General features: G+C 40.9%; 1 protein-coding gene across 2 annotated transcripts in view; it reads right to left on the bottom strand.

The window, feature by feature from the left end:
* Window positions 1-6,213: 6,213 nt before the first annotated feature.
* FEZ1 (fasciculation and elongation protein zeta 1) overlaps window positions 6,214-21,011 on the bottom strand; it is a 35,228-nt gene continuing 20,430 nt past the window's right edge. Inside the window, exons 5-11 of one of the 2 annotated variants that reach the window (XM_039356594.1) lie at window positions 15,464-15,632; window positions 13,935-13,958; window positions 12,479-12,750; window positions 11,438-11,518; window positions 10,448-10,523; window positions 8,016-8,081; window positions 6,214-6,260 (exon numbers count right to left, since the gene is read on the bottom strand). In XM_039356594.1, coding sequence (XP_039212528.1) covers window positions 6,244-6,260; window positions 8,016-8,081; window positions 10,448-10,523; window positions 11,438-11,518; window positions 12,479-12,750; window positions 13,935-13,958; window positions 15,464-15,632 — 705 coding nt within the window. In that variant the 3' untranslated portion in view covers window positions 6,214-6,243. The remainder of the gene's footprint in view (window positions 6,261-8,015; window positions 8,082-10,447; window positions 10,524-11,437; window positions 11,519-12,478; window positions 12,751-13,934; window positions 13,959-15,463; window positions 15,633-21,011) is intronic. The other variant, XM_039356595.1, reaches the window with a different exon arrangement.

The following is a 21,011-nucleotide window of genomic DNA, read 5'->3' as shown; positions in this document are numbered from 1 at the left end:
TGCTTTTGTGTGTGTGTAATGCCGTTTTCTCCCTTTAAAAAGCCACCGGTTCAAGAAACAGATGTTTTCATGCCGAAGGACAGCCTTAGAAATATCACTGTAAAAGGCTCAAGTCAGTTGAGTGAAGACACACGATCTTCCTGTCCACATCACCTCAGACCACAGGTGCAGCTCTAAATATACCCCACAAAGGAATCTGTGCATGAAGCTATTCCTTATTGCTTCTGCAACACACACACACACACAAAACCACATGGCTGCTATATGTTTTTTTCCAGGAAGGCATGGACAATTACCTGCCAGAGAAATGATGCTTCTAATAGACCAAAAAAAAAAAAAAAAAAAACGGCATGGGGGGCATAGTGGTTTGAATGCAGTATTGCAGGCTAACTCTGCCCACTGCCAGAAGTTCGATCCTGACTGGTTCAAAATTGACTCGGCTTTCCATTCTTCTGAGGTCAATAAAATAAGCGCCCAGGTTGTTGGGTGGTGGACAATATGCTGACTCTGTAAACTGCTCAGAGAGTGCTGTAAAGCACTGTGGGGCAGTATATACGTCTAAATGCTCTTGCTATTGCTATTTTTGTAAGCATGTCTCTGTTACAGTTGGAACATGCATCCAGAGTGCAGTTTCCTCTGGTAGGTTAGATGTGGAACCCCTTCAAAATGATCAAGGTCCCCCCTTTGTTCTGCAGCCATGAAGGCTTGGCATTTTGAGAGTAGGCTGGGCACCGTTGTGATTTCTGGCAGATCTTTGTATCATGAGATAAGAAAGGGCAAGAAGGAAACAGGGGCCAATGTCCTAATAAGGAATAAAGGCAATGTGTGCAATGAATGTTCAGTATTTGCCAACTCAGCACCGTCTTAGGTGAAGCACCGTCTTAGGCAGACCGAAACCTCTGGCTCAATCTCTCTTCCTTCAAACATCCCCTCGGAGGCAGTTTGTTGATTTCATTTTGTGTGTGGTGCTCAGGAAAATGTCTCCAATGTGCAAAAAATGAAAGGGAGCAAGATCTCTACCTACCTATGAGCTACAATCTGTGGGACTCTGAGTTAGGAAATACACACTGTAACTTCATTTTCCTGACATGAATGTAATTTTCCCACCCAGGGGGTGGAGGAGAATGCTGACAATGTTTTCGACAGAAAACTAAGGCACCAATCATTTTATTTATGACCTGTGTGTTTTCGAACAATCTGATTCCTTTTTTCTGATGCTGTAATACAGTAGTTCTCAACCTGTGGGTCGGGACCCCATTTGGGGTCGAACGACCATTTCACGGGGGTCGCCAAACAACGCAGTCCGCCTTTTTTTTCCCTCTTTTCCTTAGCTGTGCTACTCCCTTTTATTCTATTGGCTTTTGAAAGCCAATAGAATAGACTCTCTTGAATAGAGTCTAATTCTATTGGCTTTCAAAAGCCAATAGGAATTGTCCAGGCTGCCTCTGCCCTGCTGAGCCCGCCAAAAGTCCCATTCTGCAAACGGTGCTGCACCAGTTGAGTAGTCCTCGATTTACAACCGGTTGAATAGTCCTCGATTTACGACCGGTTGGGGGGTCGCAGCATTAAAAAGGTTGAGAACCACTGCTGTAATAAGTGGGGCAGAAAGTTTTGCCCTCTAGGGCTTTGTCTTCCTTGCTGGCCAAAACTTGTCCAAGGTTCATACACTTTCCTATACTGCAGCCCCCACCCCCACCCCAAATCTTGAACTTCCAAGATGAAAGTTTTTGCCCATTTTACTATCCAACAACAAATCCAAGGATCAGTTCTAAAAATTTCTTTCTCTTTGCTCACAAAGCACATTTATCATCTACTCTCCTTCTTTTGACTTTTTAAAGCAGACGTGTCCAATCCTGGCAACTTTCAGACTTGTGGACTTCAACTCCCAGAATTCCCAAGCCAGGATGGATGGATGGGGAATTTTGGGAGTTGAAGTACACAGGTCTTAAGCTTGCCAAGGTTGGACACCCCCCCCCATGTTTTAAAAAGTTGAGAGCTTTAAATCAATCACTTTACATTAAGGGTTAAATCGACAAAAATTCCTTGAGAATGTATTGGAGTATCAGTGGGCATAAGCCAAGCCCCCCCTTCCATTATGGGTCCTGATATGGCATGAATGTAATATGTAATTTCATAGAAAATTCATTGTAATTTAGTATTAATTCATGTCCATTTATGATAAAGTGCTACCAGATGAGGTTTTCCAGTTGTATTTCCTTGCATTTTTTCCAATGTTCTTATTAAAAAGGTTTAGGAATAACAGACACGGAGAGTCTAAATCCACTGCAGTGAATTCTCTCCCTGGTGTTGTATCTCAGCCAGATGGTCGTATCGAAAGAGGTTCTCCATTCTTAAAGGTCTCGAAAGGCATTACCCATCTTCAGTTATGTTCGATTTATAGAAATGAATCTATGCAAACCCAGCATTTCCTTTCCTGCTACCATGCTTTCCTTGTTGTGAATGTCTTATTTATTTTTTGAATGACAACACGCTCATAACTGAGTTAATCTTAACGGTGATTTGAAAGAAGACAACTGCCAAACACAACTGAAGGATCATAGCTACAATGAGTTAATTCTTGCAGTTAAACCTAGAAGTAAAAGTTTCCCATCTTCTCCTTGCGTTGCAGCCATAGTAGAAGAGCAAACACAAAAGTGTGGGCATGTATGCCCACTCTCTGCTCTAGCTGATTCTCATCATGCTAAGCCCAGAGTAACCATGACATCTAATTGCAACCTGTAAGTCAGCATACTCTTAGATAAGAACATTCTTCTCACTGGGTTAATTGTTAGTTTAAGAGCTCTATAGATGAAGAGTAGTTACATAGATACTGCTGATGCAAATCCCTGTCCTGCTGTACACTCCTTGACAGACTGCCTCAATATACTTTGCACCAACTAGCCCTATGTACATTCTGACACTCTTTGCCTAACTAACTTGCTCTGACTGAGGAAGATGCTTGGATGAGCAGCGAAACGTCTCAGACTAGTAAAAAAAATTAGTCCATGGTGTTTGTTTTAACTTTAGACACTTTTGCCTAGATGATTGAGAGTCTTCATTGACATATTGCATCACCTTTTTGGGGGGGTGTGGCTTGGATGAGCAGTAAAATGTTTCAGACTAGCAAAAAATTACCGTGTATTCCGGCGTATAGGGCGACCTGGCATATAAGATGACTCCCGACTTCAATGTTGAGTCGCAAGACAATCGACGCCGAGTCGCATGCCTAGAAAGTCATCTTATACACTGGAAACTACCACTATTTCCAGGTATAAGACAACTCAGTGTATAAGATGACCCCCGAGAGCGGCGCCTATTTCAATGCTCTCAAAAGTTGTCTTATACGCCGGAAAGTACAGTAGTCCAGTTGCCATGATTCAACTTTTAGACACCTTTGCCTGGATGACTGAGAGTCTTTGTTGACATATTGCGACACATTTTGGGGAGGAAACCCCTAAGGTTGATGTGGCAAGAATTGGTACATTCTAACGACTCTCTGCCTAACTAACTTGCTCTGACTGATGAAGCTGCTTGGATGAGCAGCGAAACATCTTAGATGAGCAAAAAAATTGGTCCAGTTGCGTGATTCAACCTTTAGAAACCTTTGCCGGGATGATTGAGAGTCTTCATTGAGTAGCCCTATCATTGCATTGTTGAGTACACAAAAGCTCACCACTGTTAGAGCATAGCCTTGTATAGAGCCTTAGGAATAGGCATATGCCAGCATCAAGGTGAGAGCCAGACATAATAGCTAAAGCTACAGTCTACCTGGACAAATCACCCCAAAGAAGACACAAACGGATACACATTTAAAGAGTACATCAAGGAAAGACTGGACCAAAATTGAAGATGTAGCTTCATCAGTATATAATGTTAAAGGGAGCATTAATTGAAGCAAGGAATGTGGTACAAGCATGGCTCTATTGTGATCCAAACTGTGAGGGACACACAGTCTTATGCCTACTCCGAGCTTATTCTCAGAGGCAGAAGCAGAATTAATCTCTAAGAAGGATGTCGCTTCCCATAATGAAAAGGCCCTACCAGGTGCACTTCAGAGTGCCATAATAAAGGTCAACCATAGCAGGATGCATGCAGTACTTCATTACAGCTTTGTTTTACGATGCCATAAATTTTGTCAAATCTTTTCCTGGGGGCTGGCAGGAGAGGTAGCGAAAGCTTAGTGTACAGCTTCCTTTGGGATCTTCAGCTAGGACTCATTAAAAATTAGCCTGCTCATTTGCATATCTGCTGCTTGGAAGCCAGCATGAATATGCATAGAAGCTCTTCGGCTGGCCTCTTCAGAATTTTTTGTTTTGTTTAAAGATGCATCAATAAATGGATATAACCTTGTACAACAACAGGCATACAGCTTCATTCGATAATACTAGAGCAGCAGGGAAGCAAGATTGGAATCAAGAAGACAAGAAAACACAAATAGAAAACCATCATTTTTCTCATCTCAGAAAGCTAAATAATGCAACGCAGTTTTCTCTCCAGTAAGGAGCACAACTCTGAATTTGTATTTCATTTGGGTCCATTACTGCTTAGTAGTGACTGTCACTTCTGCTTCCTCAGTCTGCAGCTAGTTCTCTTAATTCAGGTTCCCAACGGGGGTGGGGTGGGGTGCTCACACCACCTGGGGGTTTGAGACAATATCCCAGGGGGTGCGAAAACTTGGATTTTCAAAATTATAGTGTATATGCATAATATGTCGCTGTTATTTTGAACTTTTGTAAGGCGTGCGAAAATATATCAGAAGCGTTCTAGAGGCACGGGGTATAGAAAAGTTTGGGAGCTGTTGCCTTAACTAGTCAAACTATCCTGCTGTGTTTTCTCAAAAAAAAAAAAAAATAGTAGTCTGCTGTGATACTAAACCATGGCTTGTGTTTTGTTTTGACTTTTGGCTACCTTTTTTCTCTTCCCACTCTACTTGTTGTATAGCACAAAGAGTAAGCTTAGATCTCCGATAAAAGAGTTCTTATGAACAAGGTAAGATAAATCAGAGGGCTTTGAGAATGTTGCTGGATAACTCAAGGACAATATTTTCCTGGAGGAAATGGTATAGAGATAAGACAGGAGAGAGAGAGAGACAGAGAGAGGGGGAGGAGAGAGAGAGAAAATAGTACATGAAAAAAGTGCATGGAGACAAAGCCCTTGTCTTTCTCCGTCTCTGTCTCCACATTCTATCAACACAAATCACCCCAAAGAAGATACTAATGGATAAAGATTTACAGAGTAAATCAATGAAGGATTGGAACAAAATCAAAGTTGCAGCTTCATCAATATACGAAGTTAAAGGGAGCATTAATTGAAGCAAAGGTGGTACAAGCAATGTCACTATTGTGATCCAAACGGTGATGGGCACACAATCTTATGGCTACTCAGGGCTTATTTTGAGAGGCAGAATTAATCTCTAAGAAGGATGTCACTTCCTATAATGATATTTCTCTCTCTCTTCTCTCTCTCTCTCTCACTCTCTCTCTCTCTCTCACACACACACACACACACACATACACACACACACACACTCATTTGGACATGCCAGCCTTCTTTGGAAGGCTGGGGGAATGAGAAAATGCTCCTTGTCCACCCAAACAGACCATGGTACCCACTAGGAGCAATAAGTTCTTCACTCAGATTCCACACAAGGTGGAAGTGAAGCAGCTCCTTTGACTCCCAGGCTCTGTCTTTCTAGCTTTCCTACAAGATTAAATGTTGGATTGGTTTCTTTTCACAGTGATACCAATGAATCTATTTTCTGCACAGCACGTGCGAAATGAAATCGTCTTTCTATCCAAATCGAGATTCATTTGTTTGTAGCATTAAGGAAATGTAGACTTTCCTCCCTCCCACACTATTCAGAAAAACAGGACAACTTTTTAATTAAATGAAAGTTTTATTTCAGTATTCAAATTAGTCTCATAACTGCTTGGGGAAAGGCAAACGGAGAGTACATGGAATAAAGCAATGCCCGCCTTCCAAGATGGAGGTGGACAAGGGAGAGAGGAGGGGGGGAGAGGAGAGGGGGGGGCGAGCATCCCTTGCCTTTACTCATGCATTCAAATGTTGACTATGACTAGAAACCGACAGTGAAGGATAGAGTTTCACTCGTATTTAACCCCAGTTAATGCTATACATTTTAAATACACAATTCAGAAGTGTACATTATGTCATGCAGTCCTGTGATGGAATGACACCCTGGCCTGATCTCCTGTTGACTTCATGATGCTCAGAATGCAGAGCTTAGGTAGGGCAGAGAACTGGAAGAAGGGAAAGAAGAAGAGGGAAAGAAAGGAAAAATCAGCGTATGGAATTCTTCAGTCCAATGGATTCTGGCTTTACCGGCTAAGAGCACAAACTTAATAAAAACTCATTAAAATGTTCTCAATGGTTCGGTTCTTTAGTTGCAATGGCTGAAGACAATCACTGTTGAGTATCTTCTTCTTCCACCTGCTTCTACCTGTATATCTTCTACCTACTTTTCTTCAAATTAGTACAAGGAAATTCGAGTCATCCAGACTCAGTACCCAGATTTATTTATTGATTGATTGATTGATTGATTGATTGATTTTTAAAATTTATAAGCCGCCCCACTCCCGAAGGACTCTGGGCGGCTAACAATAAAAAACACATAAAACATAACAAAACAACAGTACAAAGACAATCATCCAGGGGTTAGGTTTTATAAACCCCAGGCCTGCCAGAAAAGCCAGGTCTTAAGTAGCTTACGGAAGACCAACAGGATGGGAGCGGTCCTAATCTCCGGGGGGGAGCTGATTCCAAAGCGTGGGCGCCATCACAGAGAAGGCCCTCCTCCGCGGCCCCGCCAAATGGCACTGCTTGGCCGACGGGGCCTGCACTAATTCAGGCAGTGTACACTAATGAGAAAATACCAGGATCCCTTGCAAACACACCCGATAGCAGACAGCTGAACTCTTTTTATTGTTGTTGATCTCTCAAAATGTCCCAATGATATGTGGCTTTTTTTAAAAATATATATATAGTTTAATTTCAATACTCTTCATTCCCAAGCCTAAACTTGGGTGAAACTATTGTTCTTATTTCAATGAATAGCTACTTTAAGCTGTGGGGTCCTGGATGCTCTCTGAGCTTAGTTGTTTTCTTGCAGACGTTTCATTATCCAACTAGGTAATATCATCATTCCTAGAAGGGAATGGGGTTTGTGGAGAGGAGGAGGAGGAGGAGGACGACGACTGTGGGGTCCTTGATGCTCTCTGAGCTAAGTTGTTTTCTTGCAGAAGTTTCATTATCCAACTAGGTAATATCATCATTGCTAGAAGGGAATGGGGTTTGTGGAGATGAGGAGGAGGACGACGACTGTGAGGTCCTTGGTGCTCTTTGAGTTTGGTTGTTTTCTTGCAGATGTTTCATTACCCAACTAGGTAACATCATCACTGCTAGGAGGGACTAGGTTTGCTCTCAACAGCCTAATCAGGGACCAACCAAGAAAAATACAATATTCCTACCAATACTGAGAGGGCAAGCCACTTGTATGTAAATACAGAGCAAACTCCACTCCCTGTTTGGGTCATGAAATCTCTGCAATAAAACAACCAAGCTCAGAGGGCAAAAAAAATCAGTGATCTGCAGGAAAAGATCAGCAGGTCAAGCTGGTCTGCCTAACAAATGGATGGGAAATCTGCAGGGAAATCACAACAAAGTTACACACCGAGGGAAAAGAAACTTGGCAAGCTAGTTATTGCTAAGCATCCCAGTAGGAGTGCTAGGAGACTGAAGGACATAAGTGAAGGACGTAAGATGCAGAAAGACATAAATTCTTTTGGCATCTTTTTTTTTTTTTTTTGCCTCTGTAGAAAAGGCTACACATTCCGTGCCAGGCACCTCCAGTGAAAGCTTCAGATGTTAATTTTAAAAAACTAAGAAAGACTTCTGCATTGCAGAATAATTTCTGCTGAATCAAGGAGATAATATTAGTCAACCTGGACAGACCATCTAACTCTGCAAAAGGCTGAGTATTCTGTTCCAGCGGTTACCTTTTAAAATGTAGTCAGTGAGCAGCGTAGGGACTTTTTCGTTGTCTTCCTTCATTGCAAAGAGAACTGAGGAAAGAAGTTGGGACAAAAATCATTAGTGAGTCCTGTTGATGAGTTATTTGTTTCTCTTTTTAACCTGCCTGGGCACCCAGACATCAACAATTCCTCTGCCACATTTGACCTTCATCTTCCACAATCCTCATATTCCAAGATAGCACCCCATCAGTTCCAGATATGGAAGCAAACCATGCTTTATGCTCAGATCTTCTGCAACATGGCAATACTTCAGACTAGGTCACCTGAGACACAGGGGCTAATTTGGCGAGACCAGAATCACGGAACCCATAGCTCTGGCTTGTAATTACAAATCACTTTGAGGAATAGGCCTATTCCGGCAACATTTCGCAGTTAAGATGAGTCCTTCACTTTGTTGGTTCTGTTTGAAGAAGATCTGAATTTCAGAGTTGCACAGAATCACACAGAAGGCCCTAGACGCCTTCAAGCAAGCAGAAACACATTTTACCCATTTTAGACAGGCATACCAAAGTTAGAAACGGCTGACACAAAAAGAGAGAGGAAAGAGACCAGGGCAAGTTGCCCTGTGTTTTGCACAGTTGTAGGTCTGTCTGCTGCCTGGCGTTAATGTGACAGTTACCAGATGTTGATTAGGGAAAGCTATTAAAGGCCTGAGCTGTACAGAGATTCGTGATCCCATCAATGTTCTTAGCACAATGGTTAAATTCAATCACTGGCAAAACATAACACAGCCTTCTCTGCTCTTGGACTCTTAGCTATGGGGGAGGACTGCAAACACACTTTTGGCCTTGTAGGTTGCTGGTTGGGAATTCTGGAAGCAGCAGTCCCCAGTAGATTAAATTTGGCTTTTAGAATAAGACATGCGCAATCAACTCAATCCAGAATTAGGAAAGGCTGCAATTTTCTAATGTGGAATGTTGGTCTGATTCCTTCTTCATTCAGACCAAAGTGCCAATCCAGACTCTCAGACAAATTCCACGTTGCTAGCCAGGCCTTGGTGGATTAAATATCTGAAAATGTGGATTTGAGTATGCATGTGGGAAAGGAGAGAAATAATTGGTGGATAAGTGTTAAAAAGAAATCTCCTGTTGGGTAATTGTGAGCAAAAGGAGTATAAAAGTGAAATGAATTTAATCCATTTTTATCCAGAATGTGGGAAAACAATACATTCAAATCAGATACTAGACACATTATTCATTAACTGTTAGTGGTAGCTTAGATGCAAGGTCCAATATTCTGAGAGTCTGCTTGCTCTTTGCATCTTATTCAGGAACTTTTCATCCAGCCCACTAACTGATCTCATTTCAGTATATCGTATGTTTGCATCATGATCTGAAGCAGCATTGCATAGTTAATTAGACAAGGAAAAAGAAGGGGGGGAAAAAAAAAGACAAATTTATCCTGGGTAACCTCTTTGCCTTTAGAAGCTTTGCTTCTAAACACAAATTGTCATTTGTACAAAACTCGCTGTGTGCACAAAATAGCCATTCATAGCTCTCTGCTCTTTTCGAAAAAAGACAGGGTTTGTTCCAGTGAGTGCAAAACACAGTTGCCATAGTAACACAAAGGGAGACAGATGATTCTCCCAGAATGCACAAAGGACCATCACAACATCTCAACCTTTTCATTTTTGTTCCACAAATCATTAAGTCAGAGTTAGGGAGGCTAAATCCCGTCACTGGCAAATTCAGATGTTTATAAAATAGCTGTTGAAGTTATTTAACTAATCTATTATTCTAGGGCATGTTGGTTTGGTTTTTCTACAACGATTTCTTAGCAAAATATTTTGGGAATTGCAATACGATCAAAAACAACAACTTGTAAGCTCTAAAACAACCATTTATCTCAACCCAGACAATTTGTATGTCGCCCATATTAGTTCACGCTTGTGTTTTTGCACATATTCCAATGAATACACATAAGAGGAGGAAAAGAAATTACATTCACTCCAACTGGCAAGGCTTAGATACCACTCAGAACTGTTCAGAATTTGGGCTAGAATGAATGAACAGCAATGCTGGGGGTACATCACTCCTTAATTAGTCACACTTGGTTTCTCCTGTCATCAGAAAGGACTAAATAACAAACAGAAATTCTCTGGTTTGGAATAGCCCCAAATTACAGGAGGAATGATCCCTCTAAAGACCAAACATAGCCTTAATCCCCCAAAGGATACCTCCCCATTAAAAAAGATGGCCAGGTCTTCTCCCCAGTTAGATGTCTCCGTGCTTTTCTTTTTTCTTTTAATAACGATACAGACATATAACCTTTACTTTCCTACTTTGTGATTAAGGAAATGTTTTAAATTAAAGGTAATTTTCAATAGCCGTCCTCCTCACATGGCAGATCAGGAACTTACATTCTAACACACCCACTTTAACATAGTATAAACTTACTGTTTGTAAGCATTTGCAAGTCCTCAACTGACGGAGGCGCCCCTTTCTTTTCATATGGGATAACAGTGTTCAAATACTGGAAATAAGAAATTCTGGTAGTTATAAATCCTAGCCATTCTTCCAATCAGAAACAACCACCCCAATCTTTTTGTTGTTGTTGTTGTTGTTGTTTCCAAAAAAGACATTACAGACAGTTCATACAATCAGTAAATAAGTTAACAACATATTTTATCTACTGAGTGTGTGAAGCAGAGGTACATGGTCTCGCTTTGTTTTGCAGGGAGGGTAACCAGATATCCTCATTACCAGTCAGAGGGGCATGAAAGACAGAAAGCAAGAAAGATGCCAACAGTAAAAACAATACTGGGTTAGATGGGCCAGGAGCATCAATTGACTATAGACAAGGCCCTGGATTTCTTAATCTCAAGGCTATCTTACATTGGTCATGTTGTTTCAGCCTCCTACATGGGCTGCCTTTGAAAAGTCCCTGGAAGTTCTGTTAGTTCAAATGCAAGCAACCACATGGTTTTGTGCAGGTCTGTATTTGCACATATCTCTTGTGGAACTGCATTGGTTACTGATTTGCTTCCAGGTCCAATTCAAGGTGCTAATTATAAATCATCTTTATAGCTGTACATGGATTGGGGGCAGGTTATTTGAAGGACCATCTTTTCCCAATTACATCTACTCAATCCACCAGATTGGGGAGGTAGAGTATATTATGGGTATCCACCATCAAGGAGGTCCATCTAGTAGGATCAAAAAAAGGGCCTTTTCCATAGTGGTCCCCAGGAGCATGGGAATATCTTGGGATCTATATTTGGGGTTTTATTCCTATAAGTTACTTGGAGTCACTGTGAGTGAGTTGGGTGACCATATACATTTCTTATACATTCATATACGTAAATAAATGAATAAAATAAGCAACAACAATCATAGCCTTAACCTCAGAGGAACTGTATCTTCTGGGTGAAACTATTATGCTCTTACCTGCTTTTCAGCTGCTGAATTTCCAAATGTCTGCCGGATTCCAGTTTGCAGAATATTTGAAATTCCTTCCATACTGAACCGCTACAAAGAGGAGAAAACAGAACTCTGAGGGCTTGTCTTTAGACTCTTAGTTTGCTACTACAGGACTGTCTGATTGGTCCCAACCCATTGGGTAGAGCAGAAGGAGCAGAAGTTTGACAAAAAAAATTGTCACCATTCTCCCCCTATAGATTTTGAGTTAAAAAAGTATCTGGTGGAAAAATAACATCCAGATTCTCCATGGACTAAATACATCTTGGATGAAAAACCTAGAGCTCTTGATATGCATCTAAACAACAACTCCCAACAACTCAATAACAAGAGATGCTACGGGAAGCACCAGTGTGGCACATCCTAATGGCAAATCTTAACGACACATCTCATGTTCTAAGGAAGAGTACATATCCAAGATCCTACATCGCTGAGATGCTTTGCATATATATCTATAACCCAATATAAAATTAACCAAACAAGTGGAGAAATTCCAATTAAAAGAAACCAGTAAATCAGTCTTGACAGTAGATTTGTGTCCCCCCCCCCAAAAAAAAGATGGGTTGGTAACCAGAGGCAATTACTGGACCAGTTAGGTTTTCTGAGAGGTACTCCTTTCATATCTGGAAGATCCTGGATGGGAAAAGCTGCAGAACGGTTGTGCAGGGTGAACAATTTCAGTCGTAAACGGCTAAGAGTATCCTAAAATCTTTCTAGGATAATTTTGCAATAACTAGTCCATCAGCCAGAAGCCGGCACCAAATTCTCCATGGAGAAGAATTCACAGAATCCATCCATTGGCTTATAACAACACCTTTGTGAATGTGGCACAACAATTAATTATTTCCCAGCTCCCTTAGCTAAATGAACACCTAGCAAAATATACATTAATAGAGTCTGTAAGCAATCTTAAAAAGACGCAGGGAGGGGGCAGGAATCTTAAATCGATGCTATTCTTACTTCCGTTCCTCCTTTTTAACGGAAAGCCATCTTCAGGGGATTCTCACTAACCTTGAGAGGCATCTGAGCTGCCCTTTCTATCCGATTATTTTGCAGACTCAATCCTTTTTCTTTCCTCCTCCTCTTTATCATCTCTCGATGTTCTTTCTGCTTGTTCTGCACCTCCATCAGGATGGTGATGAAGGAGTTCTTCACCTCCTTCTCAAACTCCAGCTCATCTCGACAAGCCAGCTGCTGTACCAGCTCCTCCGAGTAATCCTGAATAGCACCTTCCACTCGATCCAGGATCTCCAGAAGTTCCTGGACAGACATGTGACCCAAACCTTGGAAAGTAGGAAGAAACAGATATATGCTTGATCATACATCAGGTAGACCACTCTGACCGAGGTCATGACAAGGACTTCAGCGCAAGGATCGGTGCAAAGCTGCGTTAGGTGCTCACAAACTGAGGTATAAGTGCCAAGGGTCATTAACAATGTCAAGTATTATTTTTCAGGACATTCATCACAACACTCATAATGGATTTGTTAATTAGCGATGTCATTTTTAGTACATGAATTGGTTAAACAGGGATACACTTGGAAATGGAAAAAAAAACACGATTGTCTCGGATGAAAGCATACATGCACAGTCAATAAAAGTTTAGAAGATGCATTCCATCCCCTTTTGTTCTTAACAAGGAAGAATGCCTCGTAAGATGATTGCTTATTAAATTTTGGTTATAAAATAATTTAAATCGCCTGCCCAGTGCATCAGTCAATCAAAATGTTAGTCTAATTCAGTGTTTCTCAACCTTGGCAACTTAAGATGTCTGGACTTCAACTCCCAGAATTCCCCCCGGCCGATATGTTGGGTAGGGGAATTCTGGGGATTTGAGTTCCATGCATCTTAAGGTTGCCACAGTTGAGAAACACTGGTCTAATTAGTGAAAACAATGGATGCTACCCCAGTTATTTTGGATGATTAGGGAGGGGAATTTTCTGCCACCAAATCAAGAGTCCAAAAATAAGACGGTAATCTGCTTCAAGAAAGCTCAGCAGAAATGCTGTTTTACCTAGCAAAGGCATGTTTGGAGGCAACCAAGATGTGGCTGGCTCAAATATGTTGCCCACTAAAAGTTTCCCCAATTGAGAAGATAATTCCACAGTTTTTGTATTTCACATGCATTCACAACCTATGTGTTCACAGACTGCATACAAGGAAACAAAGGAGCGTATTTAAGTCAGGGACACTGACTTAAAAGAAAGGCGCATGCACTGGCATTGAATGATTGGTAGAGAGAGACTTTCTATGGCAGATGTGTGTCCCTTAAAAGCATGTTGTGGTCTTCCTTAATGGGTAAAGCATTCATAGATGAGCCTCTTTAAGAACTGTAGGGATGCTTTTTTTTAAGGGCTTGGTGTTCAATTTATAGTTGGGTTGAAGGTTCTGTTGTCTGGGTGCTTTTATTTACTTCTTTTTTCACCTGGGCACCTTATGTTTGTGGGTCTGAGAAACCATAACTCACCCCAGGTTCTAGGAATGGGGCAGCCTACAAATAAATAAATCAGCATTAAAGATTGCAAATATTGGAAAGTTTACTTCACACTTCAAAAACATAGTTGCCATTTAGATGTACATTTGTGTCGCTGTTCTGAGGTGAACTTCTGACATGTTGGAGGTTCAGACTTCTGAATAAATAGAGAGAACAAAATTAACGTCTTTCTTTCCCCTTTCCCCCGCCCTCAAAACTGGGGGATAAAAGGCAGAATATGGATGTCCTTTTTCTGCTCCTCTCAAAGTGGGCAAAAAGTATGTTTAAGATATTTTCCCAGCTCCTGAAGAAAACTACTAAAGAAACCCCTTCTTCCTTGAGAAAGATGCCAGCAGAATCAGCAGAACAACTAAATAATCCCATATCGTGACTAAGAAATTGAGTAGATTTCATCCATCACAGCAACAATGTCTTGGTGCAATAACCTGAGGAAGAGAAGATACAGTGCAGCTATATTTTAGGTCCTATTTCATAAAAGTTTGAAAGAGAAGAGGGTAGAGCTGTATTGCTTTTTATCCTGATTTTAATTTTGTTTGTTTGGCTATTTGTCACTCCTTTCCTGCACTTGCATCACCAAAGCAACAGAAACATTAGAGAATACAGCATGATTAAAAAAAAAACAATCTTCATTGAAAAGATTGTATGGTGCAAATCTGGTTTCAAAGGAAAGGACCCATAAGAAAGTCATTGGGATCTTGATGAGAATAGAATAGAATAGAATAGAATAGAATAGAATAGAATAGAATAGAATAGAATAGAATAGAATAGAATAGAATAGAATAGGTTTATTTCTGTCTGCTTTGAGAGCGAGGAGAGGAGAGGAGAGGGAAAAAGAGAAGGAGGAGAAGGAGAAGAGGATTTTTTTTCTGCAAATCCATATCCTTACTTTCTTTTTTTCACTGATGCAATTCAACTTCAGGGTAGACAATGCATGATAACCACAATAGATCTGCATATCACAGAGATGAGCCGTTGTCACCAGAATTAGGTAGTTTATAAACAACAAGACAGCCAAAGGGAAATATTCACAGCCACACAACAGAAAGAGGTCTATCTCTGCTAAATGTCTCATTGAGTTTTGTACCCCTGATTGTTTGGCTTCTGGAATCATACAATCCTAGTTCCATCACCCCATTCACCTCCTCCCCATCTGAGTAAAAAGATGTGAGCTTTTTCACACAGCTGAATCAACATCACCCCGAACTGGATCACTTGAAGTTGCAGATGGGGAATCTGATATTTGGTATATCACACGTTTGCTTAATGTTTTTCCTGCAAGCCTTACTGTTCATACAATACATGCATACCTATATTTGTAAATACGTGGGTATACGCATTAGCTACCCTCTCAGGCAGAACAATCTGAATTCCTTTGCTGCAGTCTGAAATGGTACAGCCCAGGGAAAACCTGCAGTGACAGTTATACAAACTAGCTGTCAAAGGACAAAAATACTTTGCTGAGAGAGAAGACGTGTTCCTTTCAATGCGCCACATGTTCTTACCTTCGCATGACCAATTGTTGTTCAGGCTTTGCGACAAGGCCTGAATTTCCTGCAAAAGGACCGAATCGGCCTGACTGCTTGTGTCCCCACCATCATCCTTCTCTAAAATTTCTTCTTCCTCTTCAGGGTCAGGTGAATTTTGCATCATTTCCTCAATTTCTTCAATCACCTGCAAAAAAAAGGACAGTCGGTCAAATCAATTAAAGGTGATGGCTGGCTTCAGTGTGTCAGAAAAGGAGATGTTGCTATGGAAACCTTACAGTTGAAAAACCCATATTCCCTATTGGGCGATAAACCGCCCACGACAAACGGAGGGACATTTTTGTCTCCAATGAGTAAAAATGCAGTCAGGTGTCCTTTAAAGCCTTATTTTAATGCCCAAAACTAGAGCGTGAATTTTTTTTAAAGGAATATAAAAGAGCCACTGCTACAGTAAGTCAGTACCCTCCACAGTGAAATCATAAGAAGGAAAGAAAAGCTCCCATTAGCCCAGCTTTCTTTCTGATAATGGCCAGTCCATGTTTCTAGGTGTTTGCAGAACAGAAGGTGGAAATGTTATTATTATAGTTGGTTGCAAAGCCACCCAGATGTTCAGACTGGACTTGGCATTTTTATCCACCAATCAAGTCCTTCCCAAGGACCTGGGATAGGCAGATGTGGATGTTTGATGGTGTTAAAGATATCGTTGCAGGATGTAAGTTGTTCCGAGTAAAGCTGCCTTTTGCAATTGACCAATGGCGAATTTATCAATGAGGATGGTGTTTAAGTGGTTCTCCAATTGTATTATTACAGATCATCGCACAGTCAGCCAGATGTTCAGACTGGATTGGGCATTTTGTCTACCTATCGAGTCCTTTCCCAGGACCTGGGATAGGCAGATGTGGATGTTTGACGGTATTACAGATATCGTCGCAGGATGGAAGCAGTTCCTAGTACGGCCGCCTTTTGCAATTGACTAATAGCGAATTTGTCAATGCCAATGGTGTTCAATTGGTACTCCGGTTGTTTTGGGATTGCACCCAAGGAGCCTATTACTATTGGTACTACCCTTGCTTGCTTTTGCCACAGTCTTTCTATTTCTATTTGTAGGTCTTTGTATTTTGTTATCTTCTCCAGTTCTTTCCCGTCTGTTCTGCTGTCCCCAGGCACTGCCACGTCCACTATCCAGACTTTTTTGTCTTTCTTATCGACAATTGTTAAGTTTATTATTATTATTATTATTATTATTGATTCAATTTGTATGGCCAATCATCTTATCTAAGTGACCGTGGATAGCTCAAAACGGGTAAAAACAATTTAATAAAAACAAGTTAAAATTAATAAACATATAAAAACTGTCCATAATCAAGTTTAAAAAAAAACAGAAAATCACAATCAGCAGCAGAATTCATTCTATGTCAGTTCAATGCAGCACTGTAAGAGGTCCCACCGTTGCTGGAATCCAAGGGACAACATCAGAGCCGTGTCTTCAGGATCTTCCTAAAGGCAGGAAGAATCACGGCCAATACCTTTCTCCTGTCTCTATCCCCTGCAGCTGGTATCTGGAGCCCTGGTACTCCCAAGCCCGACATTGTACTGTTCATCCTTGCACACACAATCACTGTACATGCACACACATCCAGCTTTGATACCCCTTGCAGTCTCTAAAGCAGTGTTTCCCAATCCTGGCACCTTTAACGTGTGGATTACAACTCCCAGAATTCCCCAGCCACATTACTAAGAATTCTAGGAGCTGAATTCACCTCCTAGAATTGTTTTGAATCATCTCAAACTCCAGTTCTCTGGACAGATTACAACATTTTTCCGAATAACAAGCACATACAGCAATCAAAAGAATAAGAGAAGCACAGATCAGAGCTGCGAATAGAGAGTTAAAAAAAAAACGCTGGCTGAGGAATTCTAGGAGTTGAAGTCCACAAGTCATAAAAGGGCCAAGTTTGAAGACCCCTGATATAAATGCTTGAAAGAAGGGGAAATGACTTCACCAATCACCAGAAAGACAACCTTATGGAAGCCAACCATGTCTACCAGTGGCTCACCCTTAAAAAGACCTTCTCCTTGTAGCCATCTGCCTTGATTCACCCGCCATGAACATTTCACTTCAGACTTCAAACAATTCTAAGTAAGTGGGTAGATGACACAAATATTTCTAAGCCTGAAAAAAGTAATCAAGCATGGCAGACATTCCAGCTTTAACTCAAGCTAGACATTAGTCCATCCATTAAGAGTTTGTGAAAAAGAGGATCAAACAATTGATAGAAACCCAAGGGCTAGAGTGGTGTTTTCCAAACTTGGCAACTTTAAGATGTATGGACTTTTAACTCCCAGAATTCCCCAGCTATGATTCTGGAAACTGAAGTCCACACATCTTAAAGTTGCCAGGTTTGAAAAACACTGGGCTAAAGTGTCCTTGTTTCCAAGATTCTGTACAGTAATCTAACTCCTTTTTTCCTTCCATTAATACACTTTTGACTTCTTGCTTTCTTGGATATTTGCTGTTATTAGGGCAGCAAGTATGTATAAAAAGAGGCAGTACTGCGTTAAATACTCCGATCTGAGGTACTCAACACCTCTGTTGAATTAGCACCAGGAACATAAAGGCAACCACTGCAGATGAAAAATCTCTAATTGCACAAACCCATAAAGACTTCAATTAATGGGCAGTAAATGGATGTAGGAAACTGAGAGGGATAAACATTCTTATCTGCCGTTGGAGGAGAAGAGGAGCAGTGGGGAGAAAGGGGAGAAGAGTGGTGAAAGAAAGAGAAGAGGAGAGGAAGAAGAGGGAAGTAGGGAAGAGAAGAAAGGGAGAAAGAAGGTAGAGAAGGAAAGGGGAAATGGGCGAGCAACACCAAAAGTCAGGTGTATGTATTTACTTCATTTTATTAAAAGTATCTTATATATGAATGTAAAAAGAATGTATGTTAACATCTGATAAATATCACGGTATATGTATGGGGGAGAGTTTGGAAAAATAAAAAAATATTTTAAAAAAATAAAATAAAATGTATCCCTTTCCCTCCCCCCCCCAAAAAATTCTTATCTGCCAAGTCAATTGCAGAACCAAAACTTTTGCAAACGGTGCATTTTTTTAACTCCCATCCACAGATATCTTTGGACTATGGTTCCAGAATCTCTAGCCAGAACTGTTTTGCCCATTGTATTTGTAGTCCAAAACATTTGGAAAATGGAAAATGCCAAGTTGGGGGGGGGAAGTTGCTTTAGGATATCTAAATATCTCTAATGGAGAGCTGAATTATTCAAGACACACATACAGTAATGAAATAATAAATGAAGATCACATCCCAGCTCCTTAATTCACAGAGTTATATCTTGGCTTCCCACCAAAGCTACTCAAACACTTTACTTACAGTTGGCTGTAATGGTTTATAATCTAAGACAGCCTTCTCCTGCTTCATGGCCCCTGAGTGAATAAAACTATCTTTTGCACCATCTGGAGAGGCCATTATAGTCACATCAACTTTGAATAATGCTAGTTGTTGCCAACACACCTGAACTGCTTTAGGCTGGGGATGACTAATCTACAAGGACGTACATTCTTAAAACAGTTCAAGATATCTCCCCCTCCTTCAGAAACTGAAAAACAGAGGACAGATGTCAAGGTTGAACATAAGTTTACACAAGTTGACACACACAGGGAATGGCTAACTTGAAAACAGACCAAAATGTGGTACCTGTATTACATTCCAGCCCAGTGTTTGCCTGAATATCAAGAATTAATCAAATTTCTTTTTAACCTCCCACTATTTGAATGGGCATTGTTAATCTAACTCAGGGGCCTTCAAACTTGGCCCTTTTATGACTTGTGGACTTCAACTCCCAGAATTTTGGGAGTTAGTCCACAAGTCATAAAAGGGCCAAGTTTGAAGACCCCTGATTGAACCTATAACCTATCTGACCACACTGGGAAAACCTGCATATATGATCATGCACAGGAAATTAATAATTCCATTCCACAGGAATATATAGTGCATCTCCTAATCCCATTTTTATGCTAAGAAACTGATGCAACAGATTTGTTTCATAACATGTATTTCCTTTGTATCATCCCTACAATTAGCCAATGGGAGATGGTCTCAGCAAGATGCTGTGCCATTTGTTATCGTGTCATAAATTATCCAATAGGCATAACATTGGCAAGTTAGCCCATAAATAATTACTATTCTGAATGGCTGGCACTTATTATATATCAGTAAAATCATGCCAGATCTCACAAATATTTAGCAATCTGAACAAGCATTCTTATATGGAGGTGGGTAGATAGATAGATAGATAGATAGATAGATAGATAGATAGATAGATAGATAGATAGATAGATAGATAGATAGATATGGGACAGAGAGAGAGAAAGATAATAGACAGATGATAGGTAAACAGAAGACAGAGGTCAGAATTATTTACTGGGAGAGGCTCTGAATGGCATTTCTATCTACCCCATCAATAACACAGACCCAGAATTTATGGCTGTTTGCAGTATCACATGATGGCTTTTTATAAGGTTTTGCCAAAACCAGACATTTTCTTCCAGTTTTCAACTCCCCCAACGAACCACTGGTTCACTTAAAGACCACAGCATTTGTTTAATGACTGCCACAAAAAGGTCGTAAAATCAGGTCAGTCACGTGATCAACCCATTTTATGACTAGCGTACCTTACAACTGTGAAGAACAGGCTCCCTTAAGATCATAAGCTGAGGACTCGCTGTACTAACACCACCCATCTTCTTCCATTCTAGAGAGGAGCTGTCCAAATGCTGGCCAAGTCTCAAGGTCTACCTGTAGAAATCCTATGGGGATTAGAATCTAGATCAGGGGTCCTCAAACTTGGCCTGGCTGGGGAATTCTGGGAATTGAAGTCCACAAGTCTTAAAGTGGCCATGTTTGAGGACCCCTAATTTAGAGCAGTGGCCCCCAACCTTTTGAGCACCAGGGACCGATTCGGTGGAGAAAGATCTTTCCGCAGACTGGAGGTGGTGTGGTTTTGTGTGCTGCCTACATACCACGGATGTGCCTTTGCTTGTTTGCGCAGCCCAGTTGCTGGCATGCGACAGACCAGTGCTGGCCCACGGACCGGGGCCTGGAGACCCTTGATCTAGAGGGCAAATTCTTGTAGGAAAAAGAGGCCAAACTGTCAATCAGTAACCTAGATGTTAAAAAGGTCCTCCACCACACACAAATACATACACATGGACATGCATAGACAGCCCTTATTGCAAAAACCACCACTTGGAACAGCAGGTGTTTACAGCCACTCAACAAACTGCATCTCATTTCCAGGGAACCGAGCAAAAAGTTAGAGGTGCAGTGAAGGGTGGATCAGCATGGAATAAGTTGACTCATTGCAAAACCCAAGAGATGTACATATATTAAAATCTATTTCAATGAAACGGTGGCCTAAGATTCTGAAACTCTACTAGGAGAATAAATTGTCCACAGTTTTCCCTATTATTTCTTCTCTTTTTGACCACCTCCCCCTGCATCTTCGATTCTCTTCAGGAGCAGAGGTCATATTCATCCTGCTGCTGTTA

Source organism: Crotalus tigris, unplaced genomic scaffold, assembly GCF_016545835.1.
Source record: "Crotalus tigris isolate CLP2741 ecotype Arizona unplaced genomic scaffold, ASM1654583v1 scf7180000018825.4774228, whole genome shotgun sequence".
Taxonomy (NCBI): Eukaryota; Metazoa; Chordata; class Lepidosauria; order Squamata; family Viperidae; genus Crotalus; species Crotalus tigris.
The sequence above is the reverse complement of the archived record's forward strand: the minus strand, read 5'-3'. Positions and strand labels throughout refer to the sequence as shown.